Below are 15157 nucleotides of genomic sequence, written 5' to 3'. Positions count from 1 at the left end.
TTGCCTAATTACATTAGTAAAGCTAAGCAGAGTTAGACCATATTGTTATTTTTAAAGTCCTTGGTGCTCTCTGAACTTGGTTGTTTGCTTGCAGACATTTCATTACCCAACTAGGTAACATCATCAGTGTTAATCTTCCACAGGGAGCAAACAAGGGGTGAAACCCAGCAGGTTCTAACAGGTTCTGGAGAACCGGTAGCAGAAATTTTGAGTAGTTTGGAGAACCGGCAAATACCACCTCTGGCTGGCCCCAGAGTGGGGTGGGAATGGAGATTTTGCAATATCCTTCCCTTGCCACACCCACCAAGCCACGGCTGCAGAACCGGTAGGGAAAAAATTTGGATTTCATCCCTGGAGCAAACCTAAAAGTCAGTAACACTGATGATATTACCTAGTTGGGTAATGAAACAGCTGGAAGCAAGCAACTAAGCTCAGAGAGCATCAAGCATTCCACACTTCAACCCCGAGCTACATATATTATCCTCTACTAGAACTTTGTAACTTGGATAGATAACCACCTGAAAATCACAGAACTATAAGACTGACAGCAGGGAAAAATTGAAAAAAAAAGAGTAGCTATGCATTCCACTTCAATTTTGCTATGGTCAAAGACAACTTCATGGCCCATCCACATGATTACCAGGAGTAGAAGACGACTTTACTTCTTTACTTCTTTAAATGAACTGAGGGACTTGCTCTATTTACAGGTTTACAAAACATCTTGGGACCACGATGACAGATTTTTCTCTCTGGGTTAACTATAACATCCAGCCTACATTTACTTCAATTTGGCAGAAGTAAAATCTCAGGAGACATCCATCAACAATCCTATTTTAAATTAAAGCCCTTCTGTTTCAACGCCTCCAAACAGCTTGGGCAGCCACAGCTTTTGAATAGCTATGTGCAGGATGTTTTGACACCTACTGCACACATGGGTTCTTGCTACACGGTGAAGAGCTGATCTAAGTATTTACTTACATTTGCACACTTTCTCCAAAGTTCTGGGGGTGGGTAGTCATAAATTAAAATAAAGTTGAAGAAAAAGTTTGCTGTGTAGGTTAATTTACTGGGGGCTGATGTACATAGGACACCATCTTGGCGGAGAAGGCTAAGCTAGATAAACAAGTGGTTAAGTTATAGATTTAGGATGCTATGGTCCTCATGTCGATCTGGTAAGTATCCTAACTGGCAAAGTTGTAGGCTGACCTGAGTCAGATTTTGTGAGTTAGGTGTCCATATAAATCTAATAGATGATAGGAGAAAGAAAGAGAGGGAGAGAGGACAGACATGATTACCAGATAGGAAAAAAAGAGATGGCACGATCTGAAAATATATTTTGTGCTGCTATGTAGCTCTTATAGGCCATTCCATATCTGTTCTACTGTTACATATTTTATTATTACTGTTATATTAGAACCAGAATAACCAAGATTATTTTTTCAGCTGATTTTAAATGTGTATTCTGAACATTTGCACTTTCACGTTTTAACACATGTAAAACTCATTTAAAATTCTATTTTTCTGAGAAAAAATCACTACCTTTTTAAAATACAAATAATATAATAACTGTGAATATATATTGGGTTAACATATTGCCCTTATCAGATGCTGATGTTTACCACTGCCCCCATCACCTACTTCTTTCTCTCTGAGTGTGTGTGTCCTTGGGTGGAAACTCTGGTTATGGATCTCAAGATCTAATCCAAACTGAACCTTTGGCACTAGACAGCCCAAGAGACTCTAAAACTAGATCTATCAAATTAAACTGATCCAGATATTTTCACAGAAATACAAATAATTCATTCTGGAGGCAATAACTCAACAGATTAAGAACAGAAAGATAGCTAGGGCCTTGATGACATGATTAGATTATCTGAGATGCCTTAATCTCCAAGAACTTTGCCAAAGTCCTAATTTTTGTGCTTTCAGATATTCTCCACATCTAATCATCAAAATCAAGAATGCATCTTTTCCATTTTCTATGTGAAGACCAAATCAGATGACCATCTATTCTACAACCGATGATTATTTGCATAATTAAGGAAGTATAATTTAAATAAGAGGCTATAGTTGTTTCAGAATGGTCTGGCACATGTCATAGGATTAATGAAGGTCCTTCTAATTTGGGTGAACCCAAAGAGAAGTCTTCTCCTAGATACATAATTCAGCTATGGGGAAATAACTGCAATGAAATACAGTACAAAGCATTTAGGCCAGGAGTAGGGAGAACCCCAATATCAGTATTTCACTATAAGAACCTGCAACATATTTTTGCAGAACAAAATCATATGCTGATACATACCATTGTATTTCCTTTTTGGGGTGAATATGTGTACAATATTCCTTTCTTTTCTCTTATCTTCCTGGCCTGTTTTCTCCATTTCTGAAGAACTTCTTTATCTCTTCAAAAACATTTTAAAAGTATTTAACATTTCACCAATAAGCCACATAATCAATATTGGAATTAACTTTCCAGAAAAACACCACACTTTAAAAATCATACAGGAATTTTATTCTTGAGCAAGTGTACATAATATTTTTGAAGATGAACAGTCATAATATAGAACAATGGTTCTATTTCTAGATGCTAAATATAACCCATAATATGTGCTATGTGTATACATGGACATTCATATACATATGGATTTAAGAGCAGCTTCACACAGCAGAAATGGCTAAATCTCCCTTATTCATGGCTGTTCAAAGAAGCCATGTGCTTTTTGGCAATCATAAAATAGTGAAATTAAGTATATATCTGGTTTAAACTTTCAAAACTGAATATGAAACAAGAAAGCAAAGATGTCAGTTTATCTAAGTCTAATATTTTCCTGCACATTCCAAGTCAGGATGAATTTAGTTAAAATTCTGCAACTGTGAAAAAGATGCTGGACTGAGGTTGTGGAAATATTGCTCAGAGGCTATGGTGAGAAACAATAGGTACAGAAATATTACTGTCTACACACCCTAGCTATCCTTTCTTAAATGAGTATGATCTTAACCTGGAAACTTGGTTCAAAAGTTTGTTTAACATGCTAGATTTTCACCGATCCTATTATCATCCTGTGAAAATGCAGGCTTAGAGTAATAGGGGGAAAAAGTAACAATATGAAGGACTGATTGAATATGGCAGTGAAAAATAGGAGGTGCATAACAATGTTTCTTCTGTTTACTGCTTTCCTACACTACCGTGTTTCCCCCAAACTTGGACATGTCTGGATAACAAGCCCAATTGGGCTTTCGAGCGCATGCGCTAAAATAAGCCCCCCCGAAAATACCCCCCAAATACTTAGACGCATGCGCAGCTGCCGCACAAACAACACGTGAGGAGGCAAGGTCAGGGGGAAGGGAGGGGGAACATGCCCCAAGCACCCCACATGTACCTGCCATCCATGCAAAATGGCCTCACAGAGGCTACTCCCACAAACCCTAGCTCGCGCAGAGAAGCGAGTTGCGTGTCTTACGTGACTTCCAGCTCCTGTCATGCCCAGCGAGAGGGGGGGGGAGAAGAGACAGCAAGGGGAGTCCCGTCTTGCTCCATTCGTCTCGCTTCTTCGCCACCCCACCCCCCCACCTGCCACTCCCCTCGCCAGCCAAGATCAGTAAACCAGATTCGGGGAGCTGAACCTGCTGCTGCTGCTTGGGAGGAGAAGAACCTCAGAAATGGGCTCTCTCACAGAGCCTCGTCTATCTCTTCTTCTCCTGAGTGGCAGCGGTGTATCCGGCTCATCGAATCTAACCTGCTGATCTCAGGCGGCAGTGGCTCTGACCTGATCCTCGCCGGCAATGCTACGGGCAAGAACCAGCCACACCTATCCCGCTTCATGGCTGCGCAGACAGTCTGCACCGGCCACTGCTCAGAGCTCCAGCACCAGTCCCCCTCCCCCCAGTCCCAGGTCGACAGGGCTAGGGCTGGCAAGAGTTTTTTTACAGCTGCTCTTTGTGGCCGCCACTAAGAGAAGGGGCGTGCGAGCTAAGGTTTGTGGGAGCGGCCTCTGCAAGGCCATTCCACGTGGGTGGCAGGTGCATGTGGGGCATGCTCCCTCCCTTTGCCCCCCCTTGCCTCCTCACCTCGTGCTGTTTATATGGGAAGTAATGAAAAAGCTGCTACTGGAGGCAGCGGCTTAAGTGGCACCGGCAAAGGAGCTGGTTGGCGCTCTGGGACTGAGGTTTAGGGATAAGACCCCCAATAATAAGGCCAAGGCTATATTTCGGGGGTCAAAAGAAAGTAAGATCCTGTCTTATTTTTGGGGAAACATGGTAAAAATAATCTTCCTTATTGATTTAAAATCATGGATCTGTGGCATCTGTGGCATCAATCTTGCACTCTGAAAGTAGCAAAAGCAAATCAAAGCTGGATGGATAAATTAGTAATATATTCATCTTTAAAATGAAAAACCAAATTGTTTTTCTGTCAAGTAGTAACATCTTCTATATTAGGGCTTTCATATTTAGGCTACAAAAATTCTGATGATTGTCATTTGGCAGAAAGGTAATATAGAAAAAAACTCTGCCACCATCTAGTGGTCTTTTAGATTTCTGCAACCCATATTTAGCAGATTTATTTAATTATTTTGTTGAAAATAATTATAACACTTACTTTCTCCGCTGTTCAATTAAAGCTTGTTTTTCCCTCATTTCTTTTAATGCTGCCAATCTGCACTCCTCTGCCATCTTACTCTGGATTATGAAATCATATGATGAAGCAGCAGGAAACAGATTCTTTTTATCCCTTTGAAATAGACTTGTTAACTTCAGTCAATTACATAGATATGCAGAACACCACAATAGTTGAATAAAAAAATCTCTATAATCATATCTACTATCTTCAGGCTTCATTTTATTATTTTTTTAAAAAAACAAAGTCTACTTCAGAATTCCTACTGTTCCAGATAGACACCAGTTTAACAAAACAGACTTGAGAATTGTATCATTCCCATAATCCTTTTTCTGTTTGGTTCTCATTTAATTTACACTTGTTCCTTGCATTTTTTTTGCAGAAATTTAAGGTCATAGTTTCTTAGCATGACTGTGTTAAATTGAAATAAACTGTACATGCATTATAAATATTAAAACAATAAAATTGGTTTGAGCATAATTTGGGATTTGTTTGTTTGTTCTTTAGATAATTTACTCTTAAACATTTGTTTTTGTGCCTAGTTTTCTATAAACTATATCCAGATTGAGGGGAAGAAAATCACAGAATTAAGAAAGCATACAGATTCAATTCAACTACAGTTAGTCATTATTTTACGGGGAAATTCTTTATCGGCTTCAGAGCAACTGAACGATGACTAACTTTGATCCCAAACCATCTCTTTCTTGGAACATTTAGAATTGAACTCTTACGTTTTTATTGGAAGAAATAGATTTTTATGAAGATAGCAGAAAATACAGGAAGGCATTAGGAAGTGGGTGTTGGTGAGTTCTTCTTGATATCTTCAAACTTAACATGGAAATTCTTTAATTCATATTAGATCTTAGGTATTGTATATGCTCATTTATTCAAAAATATGTATTCTATTTCTTAATATACTGATCCTGTAACACAAAACATTATATCCAATCCTCCACCTCCTGAATCTTTGAAGAAAAATCTGTTGCTATGTTCTATCTGCCTCTAACCATTAAAATCACAATTTTAGGTTAGCTCTGTTGCTTTTTTTAAAAAAACCAGAAGATTGCATGCTTCAACCAAGTGGATGTCATTTCTCATTTGCTTGGCAAAAAGAGTGAGGTAATTGAAATCATAAGATTTCATAACATTTTAAAGGTTGTTTTGGGATTTGTTTAGATTTAAATGCAAAAACAAGGACTTACTCTATATTCAGCATTTTCAAAAATACTTTATGTATATGATATGAGTGTCTATTGAAAAATTAGTTGCAAATTTCTATTCCCATCAGGGACATGTTTCAAAACCAGCATTAGCAACTGGTAGCTATCTAAATGAAAAACTTTACAATGGGAACTGCTTTAAGGAATTAATTGTCCAAGTACATCTTATGGGCTTCATTTGTTTCTGGCTTTAGATTTCAATTCTCATGTTCTATGTCACTTTAAAAACTATGTGATTTATTATCATGTAATTTTTTATAGTTCATGGTGCACTAAAGCCTATTATGAGAAAATACATTTGTGAGTCTTTAAGAAGGACTAGACTCCAATGTATTTCATCAGTTTTGCTGCAAAACAGATAGGGATACTAATCTGGAACCATCTAGATCAGGGGTGTCAAACTCAATTTCATTGAGGACTGCATCAGGGTTGTGTTTGACCTCGGGGGTTTGGGTGGGCATGGCCAGCTTGACTTCACTCGTGTCGGGGGCATCTGTGGTGGCCCAAGGGCTCTGCCAGCGAAAATGGGCTCCCAGGCTCTGTTTTCAGCCACGACAGTCTCCTGCCGCCTTCTGCCAGGGAAAACGGAGCCTAGCAGAAGCACTGCAAGCCAGTCCTTTGCTATTTCTAGGGCAGCCCTACAGGCCAGATCTAAGCACCTCACGGGCCAAATCCAGCCCCGACACCCCTGATCTAGATGATAACTGACCATTTCTTTAATCTTCTTTTGGTTTAATCTCTACCTTTAAAAAATATACTGCTAATTAGTTATATTTATTGTGGAAAGTATTAGTTTCTGAAAATGACTGTTATTTATTTTGGAGTTAACATATATAGAGAAAGGTATAGTACACAGATTCCCCAAATGTGAAATTGTCCAGGCAATGTCAATTGTCCCATTGCTCTTCCTAAATGCTGGTAATTTTTGACATATGATTACAATGGAGCCTGGAACTGGGATCGTAAGTCACTGTGTTTGTAAGTCAAGGCAGCACATGATTGGACTCAATTTTATGGCTGTTCTAACAATGGTCATAAAATGAGTCACCATGGTTGAAGCAAACTATGTGGTTGTTAAATGAATCCATTTTCCTGGATATACTTTTTTTTTTTTGCTGGAAACTTGCAAGTATTGCAAATTGTGGCCACATGACCATGGAACACTGTAACTGTTTCTGCCCAGAATTTCCTACCACTTCCTGTTACTCATATAGTTGTTGATAGAGATGCATGGCCATCTATTTTTGGAGCCATTTATAAGGATTATCATTAGAATCATTGGCAGAAGAGTTGCATCAAGATATTAAAAATCTTTGAAAAAGCAGCAAGAGCTCACCCACAGATAATTTTAACAATCGATTCAGAGTAGGAATGATGATTCCTGGAAGATTGCTACCCTTTTTAAATTATTTTTTTCCCTTACACTGATACAATAATATCATATTGGTTATGGAAATTTTAAAATGCCATTCTTATTGTGGCTTTAAAAAGAAAAGCTTCTAATTTCCCTTTGGGTTTTCTAGATTTCTACTATTTATCACACATTTTTTGAATTTAACATACTACAGTAATATATAATTTACATTAGAATGCAAACTGTGAGTTACCATAAATATAAAAACATAAACTGGCTTATATGTTTTATTACCTTGATGAAAGTATAGATGATTTACGAGAGATGCTTTCCTTTGTCCTGGTTCTCATTAATGTAGGCATAGATTCATTGGTTATTATTTTCTCTTCAGGATACTCTTGTCTTTCATCTTGGATAAGTTCATCCCTTAGCTTCTTAAATCGTATCATCTCCTCCTCATTAGGCCATCCGTCTGACAAATCCAAACTGGATTTCATGATGTCTGCCAAATTTAATTTTTCAACAGGAGGCATTTCTAGTGAAATAAAAAAAGATTGCTTTACACTCATAGATGGAACCAACTGGGAAGGGAAAATACCGTGTTTCCCCGAAAATAAAATCCTGTCTTATATTTTTTTTGAACCCTGAAATAAATGTTTGGCCTTATTGCCATGTGCTCAAAAGCCCAATTGGGCTTATTATCAGGGGATGTCTTATTTTGGGGAAACAGGGTAGCAAGAAAGTTATTTTTTGTTCCTTTTGTTTAGAAATACATGTTTACAAGCTCTCCCTTTCTTATTGTAATGCAATAAGCATCAACAAAAGGAAACAGAAGCATCACTAAACCCTCAGTTCAGTAGTGCAGAGAATGAAAATAAAATACACATTTTTCTTGACTCAATCACTTTGGTTTACACATCAGCAAGGGTGTGATCATGTGATGCAAATGTGCTCAGAATCTCTATACTACCCCAGTGAAAAAAACTGAATTGTCAGATTTTGATGTTTCACTTTTCATAGGAAAAAATATTTAAGCATTTTTAAACAAATCAAAACTAAATTAAAAGAAACCAAACCTCAAACCCCTCATTCCTGACCAATTCGTTTATATCATGATTGGATAACATGATATCTTTGACTGCTTCCCAAAATATGAACATTAAAATACTAACCTCCAAGTACTGACAGTTTATTTACCCCTCCCCCCCACACACTTTAAAGTCTAATGGTCCAATTTGCCCTTTTTTTGTTTCCAGTAATTCTATTAATAAAATAATGGAATTGTAAAAAAAAAACAATTCTTATTTTACTTCTTAAAAGTATGACTACTCTATTGGTCTGCATCCTATAAATTTGGATTACAACCAATAAGGTAGATATGATTTCTAATGTTGTTCTCTCCTTAGATTTCAGAATCTGTTGGGGATCCAGGAGAAGGCCCTACATATCTATTATATCTTATCTAACCTTAAGATAGATTTCAAAGACTACTCTATTATTAGCAAATATGATATCTTTCGCTATAGTTGGAGCAAGGATTATACATCTAAAGCATGGGTGTCAAACTCGTGGCGTTAATTGCTGTCACATGACATTTTGCTATGTTTTTCCCCTTCGCAGAGGTAGGGTGAGCATGTCTGTGTGTGACGCATCAGTTTGACACCCCTGATCTAACAAATCTTAAATTCTGTTCAAACATATTATGGCATATTCTTCTTATGCAGGTAGTTCTTAATGTACGACCACAACTAAGCCCAAAATTTTTGTTGGTAAGTGAGACAGTTGTTAAGTGAGTTTTGCCTCATTTTACAACCTTTCCTGCCACAGCTGTTAAGTGAATCACTGCAGATGTTAAGTTAGTAACACAGTCGTTAAGTGACTCTGGCTACCCCATTGATTTTTTTTTTTTTTAATTTTGATTTATATGCCGCCCTTCTCCGGAGACTCAGGGCGGCTTACAAGGCATTAAGCAATAGCCTTCATACTTTTGTATATTTTATACAAAGTCAGCTTATTGCCCCCACAAACTGGGTCCTCATTTTACCTACCTTAGAAAGGATGGAAGGCTGAGTCAACCTTGAGCCTGGTGAGAATTGAACTCGCAGTAATTGCAGGCAGCTGGAAGCTAAATACTACCTTTAACAGTAGCATTAGTCTGCTGCGCCACTCAGGCTCCAGAATGTCAGAAGGTCGCAAAAGGTGCTAACATGACCCCTAGACACATGATGGCGAACCTGTGGCATGCGTAGCCATATCAGTGGGCACGCGAGCTCAACTCTGGCGCACATGCGCGTGCTGGCAAGTTGATTTTCAGGCCTTCTGGGCCCACCAGAAGTTGGCAAATGGGCCTCTGGGGGGGGGAAGCAGTTTTTGCCCTCCCCAGACTCCTATAGAGGCTCTGGAACCAGGTGAGAGAGAAAAACGGGCCTACCGGGCCATTGTGTGCCAGGAGGGAGGAAGGGGGGGGGTCACACGTGCATGCGTGGGGGTGGGATGCATAAAATTATGGGTGTGGGCACATGCACGCATGCCTCCCCAGCCTCCCACTCCTGGCACGTGATGACAAAAAGGTTAGCCATCACTGCCCTAGACACTGCAACCGTCATAAAGGAGAGTCAGTTGCCAAGCATCTGAATTTTGATCACGTGACCATGGGAATGCTGCAAAGGTTGCAACTATGAAAAATGGTCATAAGTCTCATTTTTCAGGGCCATTGTAACTTTGAACAGTCACTTAATAAACTGCTGCTAAGTTGAGGACTACATATATGTTATGCAGCTAATTTGATTTGATGCAAAAGATAATCACTGATTTCCTAATACACTTTTTTGAAGTTTCCATAAGAACGTTAGAATGTGGAATCTTCTCTATCCGTTGCATACTTTGGTTAATGTAGGGCACTGGCAAAAAATGGTGTCCCGTAGAAGAATCATGATGTGTGTTTTGTTGAGGACTTTGTTGAAGATTAAAGTCTGGGTATTTAATTGAAGCTGGAAAACTGATGCAGAGTTCTATGCATATTTTGAATCCCCATTTTCCTTTATTGGTTAACTGATCAAATGTGCTTAGGTTACTCTCCCGTGTCCTTGGATGATCTTGAGTTTACAGATACACAAACCAAGTTGATACACTATTTCTGTCCTATGTAAATTGTTGCGCTGCAAGTCAATACAACGTAGCCAAGGGAACCTCAGCTCTACTGAATCTGTGTTTTGAGTGGCATTTCATACCTTAGTTTTGGTTTATGTTGTAAAATATGTTCTCAATTGAAATCATACACCCAGCAAGTGCTGAATTGAATGCAATGTGCTTGCTGTAAGTAGTCTGGGGCAGTAGTGAAATTCAAATTTTTTTATTACCGGTTCTGTGGGTGTGCTTGGTGGGCATGCCAGGGGAAGGATACTGCAAAACTCCATTCCCATCCCACTCCTGGGGGAAGGATATTGCAAAATCTCTATTCCCACCCCACTCTGGGGCCAGCCAGAGGTGGTTCTCCGAACTATTAAAAATTTCCGCTACCGGTTCGCCAGAACCTGTCAGAACCTGCTGGATTTCACCCCTGGTCTGGGGGTCTAGAGAATAGAATAGAATAGAATAGAATAGAATAGAATAGAATAGAATAGAATAGAATAGAATAGAATAGAACAGAACAGAACAGAACAGAACAGAACAGAATTCTTTATTGGCCAAGTGTGATTGGACATGCAAGGAATTTGTCTTCAGTGCATAAGCTCTCAGTGTACATAAAAGCTATGTGATAAATCATAGTCATCATAAAAATACATTCATCATAAATAATAAGATACAACTGCAAAGTGGGTTATGATATTACAGGTAGGCTCTAGAAAGACTTAGCCTTCCATCCTTCCGAGGTCAGTAAAATGAGGACCAAGATTGTTGGGGGAAATATGCTGACTCTGTAAACTGCTTAGAGAGGGCTGTAAAGCACTGTGAAGCAGTATATAAGTCTATTTGTTTAGCAACTGTTTGAAGTTACAATAGCATTGAAAAAAGTGACTTACAACTGGTCCTTGCACTTACGAATGTCAATTCACTAGTCAAGTGATCAAAATTCAACACCATGTATTTAGGGTAGTTGCAGTGACCCAGGGTAATGTAATTGTCATTTGCTAGCTTCCCAGTTGGCCTCCAAGAAGCAACATCAATGGGGAAAGTAGGATTCACTTAACAACCCTGTGATTCACTTAACAACTACAATGATTTGCATAGCAACCATGGCAAAAAAAGGTCATAAAATTGGGTGTGACTCACTTAACTGCCTTGCTTAGCAAAGGAAATTCTGGTTCCAGTTGTGGTCATAAATTGAGCACTATCTGTAGGTGTTGTTTTTTTTTTTTTTACAGACAGATTCAAGGAAATACTTGTATGGAAAATAAAACCTAAGTTTGTAATTATCGAAGCAGAACTGGTAATTATGAAATAGCTTCATCTTTTCAGGGATGCATAGCTTCTTCCAAATCTTCATTTAGCCACTTGACTCAGATAATAATATTAGCGCTTTTTATGAAATAATGTGCATTTCCTTTCACAGACTTGGGATCTCCCTGCCTGACTAGAGAAAACATATGTTTTCTTTAACAAATGCTGTACTAATTAATAAATCATATAACCCATATGAAGAAACACTGGGCTACAATTTGGATTCTACAAGATGCATATAAGACACAGAGCAGATTCCCTATGTCGCTTGAGAATAGACCGAAAGAGATATGTTTCTGCTATATTAGCCTTTAAATACATAAACTTTATATACATAAACATGCGTACATCGAAGATATGAAAAAAAACCAAACAGGAATCTGAAATGGGACTCAACAGCCTGTTAGGAGATATCTATAGAATATATAATAAGAAATCATAGACCTATACCTCTAATTGGCAATTTCTGGCATTAGAAAAAGTTTAGAAAGAAAAAAAAAAGAGGCAGTCGTACAGTACATCTTAAAGAATATGCTAACTGCGCTTTTCTTTGCCTTTCTAGAGCACAGTCTATTAAGGCAGTGATTAAAAATAAGATTTGCTATGGTCTGCACTTTCTGGTACAAAGGTCTGCAGACAGGTCTGTTAGAATAGTGGAGCAATAAGCTTATTATTTTATTTACCCTAAAAATGCAAATGCTATACTGTATGCGTGTGCGCGCACATGCATGTGTCTTCGAGTCATTTTTTGATTCCTGGCAACGGCCTGGACAAGTGACTGCAGGTTTTTGGGGAAGGGTTTTTTTTAGATATGGTTTGCCGTTGCTTCCTTCCTAGGGCTCAGTGAGACTCACTGACCTAATATCACTCAGCTGGCTTTGTGCCTAAGATGGAACTAGAACTCACAGACTCCCAGTTTCTAGCCTGAGACCATTCATGACATTGCCATATCCTTAATTTTACATGCATGATTATGCCCCTGTTGTGTCTAATGGAAATTGCTGGAATGGCATGTATAAATGTAAGAAACGGCTGTGAACAATTAACAGAATGAAAAACAAAAGCCTGAGAAAATGTGCATCAAATAAAAGGTCAACATACTCAGCTGAAATAGTGAATGCTATTAGCCTGAAGATATCACCTAAAACATTGGGCCTGAAGTTAAATTTTCCTGCTTATAAAATGCCCTTAAGACTGGAAATACTCATGCATGGTACATGAAATCCTTGAAAGTGTTGGTTTCACTCTAATTAACCTCTAATTAGTCTCCTGGGTTGACAAGTAGCTAATTTTTATTCATTTATGAGTATCTGTTCATATACTAGAATACAAGGTAAAGTAAGAATTTGACCTTACGTAGCCCCTATGTCAGTGTTGCAACGCTGGCATAGAGAGAGATGAGGAGAGCGAGAGATAAGCTCTGAAACTTTTGCCTGCTAAATCCCTTTGAAGCCCGGTTGTCGTGGAAATGAAGGGAGGGGGCACATTCCTGGGAAATGACGAGGAAAAGAAGTCTGAAGAATGACTTGGAAGACAGCCAATGAGAAGCAGAGATTTGGGATCGGAAAGGGAGGGATTGGGAGGCAAAAGGTCAGTCTTGTCCGTGCGGAGTCATGATCCGGTGGCTGAGCTCAATTAAAGAAAGATTTCCTTAAAGATTGGCAGTTTGGAAATTCATTTAATTTTGAGATAGCACCGCAGTCTGACACCCTATTCTTCGTAATGTTTGTGACTTTGGTCTTTAATAGCCTCCTTCACTGAACTAGCCGTTCCCAGCTTATTTCCAAATCTTCTTTCTGGATAAAATTCCATTACATTTATGCAATATTACATTGTCCTTCCCCCCTCCCCAGCAATCCTCCCATATTTTCCCACTATTCATGCAGGATTTTTCCTTCCTACAAAAAATTAAGAAGGAAAAGATGGGGAAATTGCATGATGTTCTTTGATTGACAGTATCGGAAATGTGGCTTCTGAAATAGTCCAGGTAATTTATGGAAAAAGTTGGCAATCAGCATTTCCCATTTTCTCGGTTGCCTTGAAGTTAAGAAAAGTAATGTTGGAAGAGATGTCCAGTATCTGTGCCATTTTCTTGATCTAAATTCAAAGCTAAATAAGATACCACAGCAAACAAATCATGTATGTATCAAATAAAACAATTAGTCAATCAAAGAATTCTACCAAGTATTTGACAGTACAATTTATTTTTATATAAAAAGCTGTACTTATGTTTTATGATCACATACCGGTAGCCATCAAATACAAGATTTTCAGAAATACAACAGTTTTGAAAACAAATGTTACATATCATAAAAAGATTACTATTCTAGTATGTAAATAACACCCAACTATTTCTTTACATTCTGATATTTGACAATGTACATTAAGATAGCAATAAATATTACAAACCTCTTATCACATAAAATAGACAAAAAGCTGAAGATGATACATTTTAAAAAAAACTAGTGAATAACGTTTCCTTATTTTCATGGTATTTTCAAAGCTCCAGTTTCCAAAAATGTTAGTTTGGTGGCAAACAAGCACATATAAGAATATGTTAATATTTTTGCTCCTCAGTTCTAAAGTCATGGCTTAAATCTTTAGAATTATGTGTTTTATATATTCTTTAAAAAAAAAACAAATCAACAGCAAACAAAAATAATTCAATGAAGAATGTTCAGAATGCTAGTTTGAGCATTCATTTCAGTCCATTCTAATTTTTCCTATGTCAAACATATTTGTTTAAGTGTTGTAAGAGACAATGCTATATAGTTAGATTGGCAAACAGATTAATCAGAGTTATTAGTATTACATTGCCACAGTACTACTGCTAAACCATATTTGATATTGCAACCTGGCATAAACTGTTTTAAAAGTATGCTGTATGAAACACAACAAAGTAAGCCAAAATGATCTTTATGTTTTCTGCTAAATTTTGTTGTTGTTGTTGTTTCTATAACAGGCAATATGACAGACAAAAGATGGCAATTTCACATTGAACCTTTTTTTTAAAGAAACAATCTTTAAACAGGTATTATGTGCTTTTGACTTGGAAAAAGAATCACAAATATCAGTTATGTACGTCTTAATAAGCTGAACACTATTTAAACTTAATTAAAAATAAGATATTTTCTTAAGTGCTACCTTTACTGGACACACTACTGATTCTTCGAGCGCTTCTGGGTTTAAACCGAATTAAATCTATAAATCACAAAATTAAAAAATAATTATGTTATTTGTGAAAATTGAATTTTTAGGGATCTGAAAATATTTGAAACCACAGGGATTAAATTATTAGTTCTGATCCAATAACAGAGATTCAGTACTGTTTTTACCTCTTGGGAAGGAACTTCAGTATTTTAGCTTCCAGGGATTTTAGTTCTTTTTAATAGGATAAAAGAAGATTGTTATTCCAACAAAATACACAGCATCCAGGGTTGTAGGAAAAAAAAATATATAAAAGAAGGAACTACTGTAATGAAAGAATATTTGAAATAAAGCTAGTTAAAAGCAGAGGACACCATCAAA

General features: G+C 37.6%; 1 protein-coding gene across 1 annotated transcript in view; it reads right to left on the bottom strand.

Annotated features, from left to right (window-relative positions):
- LRRC27 (leucine rich repeat containing 27) overlaps window positions 1-15157 on the bottom strand; it is a 66644-nt gene that overhangs the window by 27036 nt on the left and 24451 nt on the right. Inside the window, exons 6-9 of the mRNA XM_070945707.1 lie at window positions 14774-14830; window positions 7484-7724; window positions 4598-4729; window positions 2303-2402 (exon numbers count right to left, since the gene is read on the bottom strand). Of these exons, the coding sequence (XP_070801808.1) occupies window positions 2303-2402; window positions 4598-4729; window positions 7484-7724; window positions 14774-14830 (530 nt within the window). The remainder of the gene's footprint in view (window positions 1-2302; window positions 2403-4597; window positions 4730-7483; window positions 7725-14773; window positions 14831-15157) is intronic.

This window comes from Pituophis catenifer, unplaced genomic scaffold (genome assembly GCF_029215685.1).
Source record: "Pituophis catenifer annectens isolate HBS135680 unplaced genomic scaffold, rPitCat1.0.hap2 SCAF_6, whole genome shotgun sequence".
NCBI lineage: Eukaryota > Metazoa > Chordata > Lepidosauria > Squamata > Colubridae > Pituophis > Pituophis catenifer.
The sequence above is the reverse complement of the archived record's forward strand: the minus strand, read 5'-3'. Positions and strand labels throughout refer to the sequence as shown.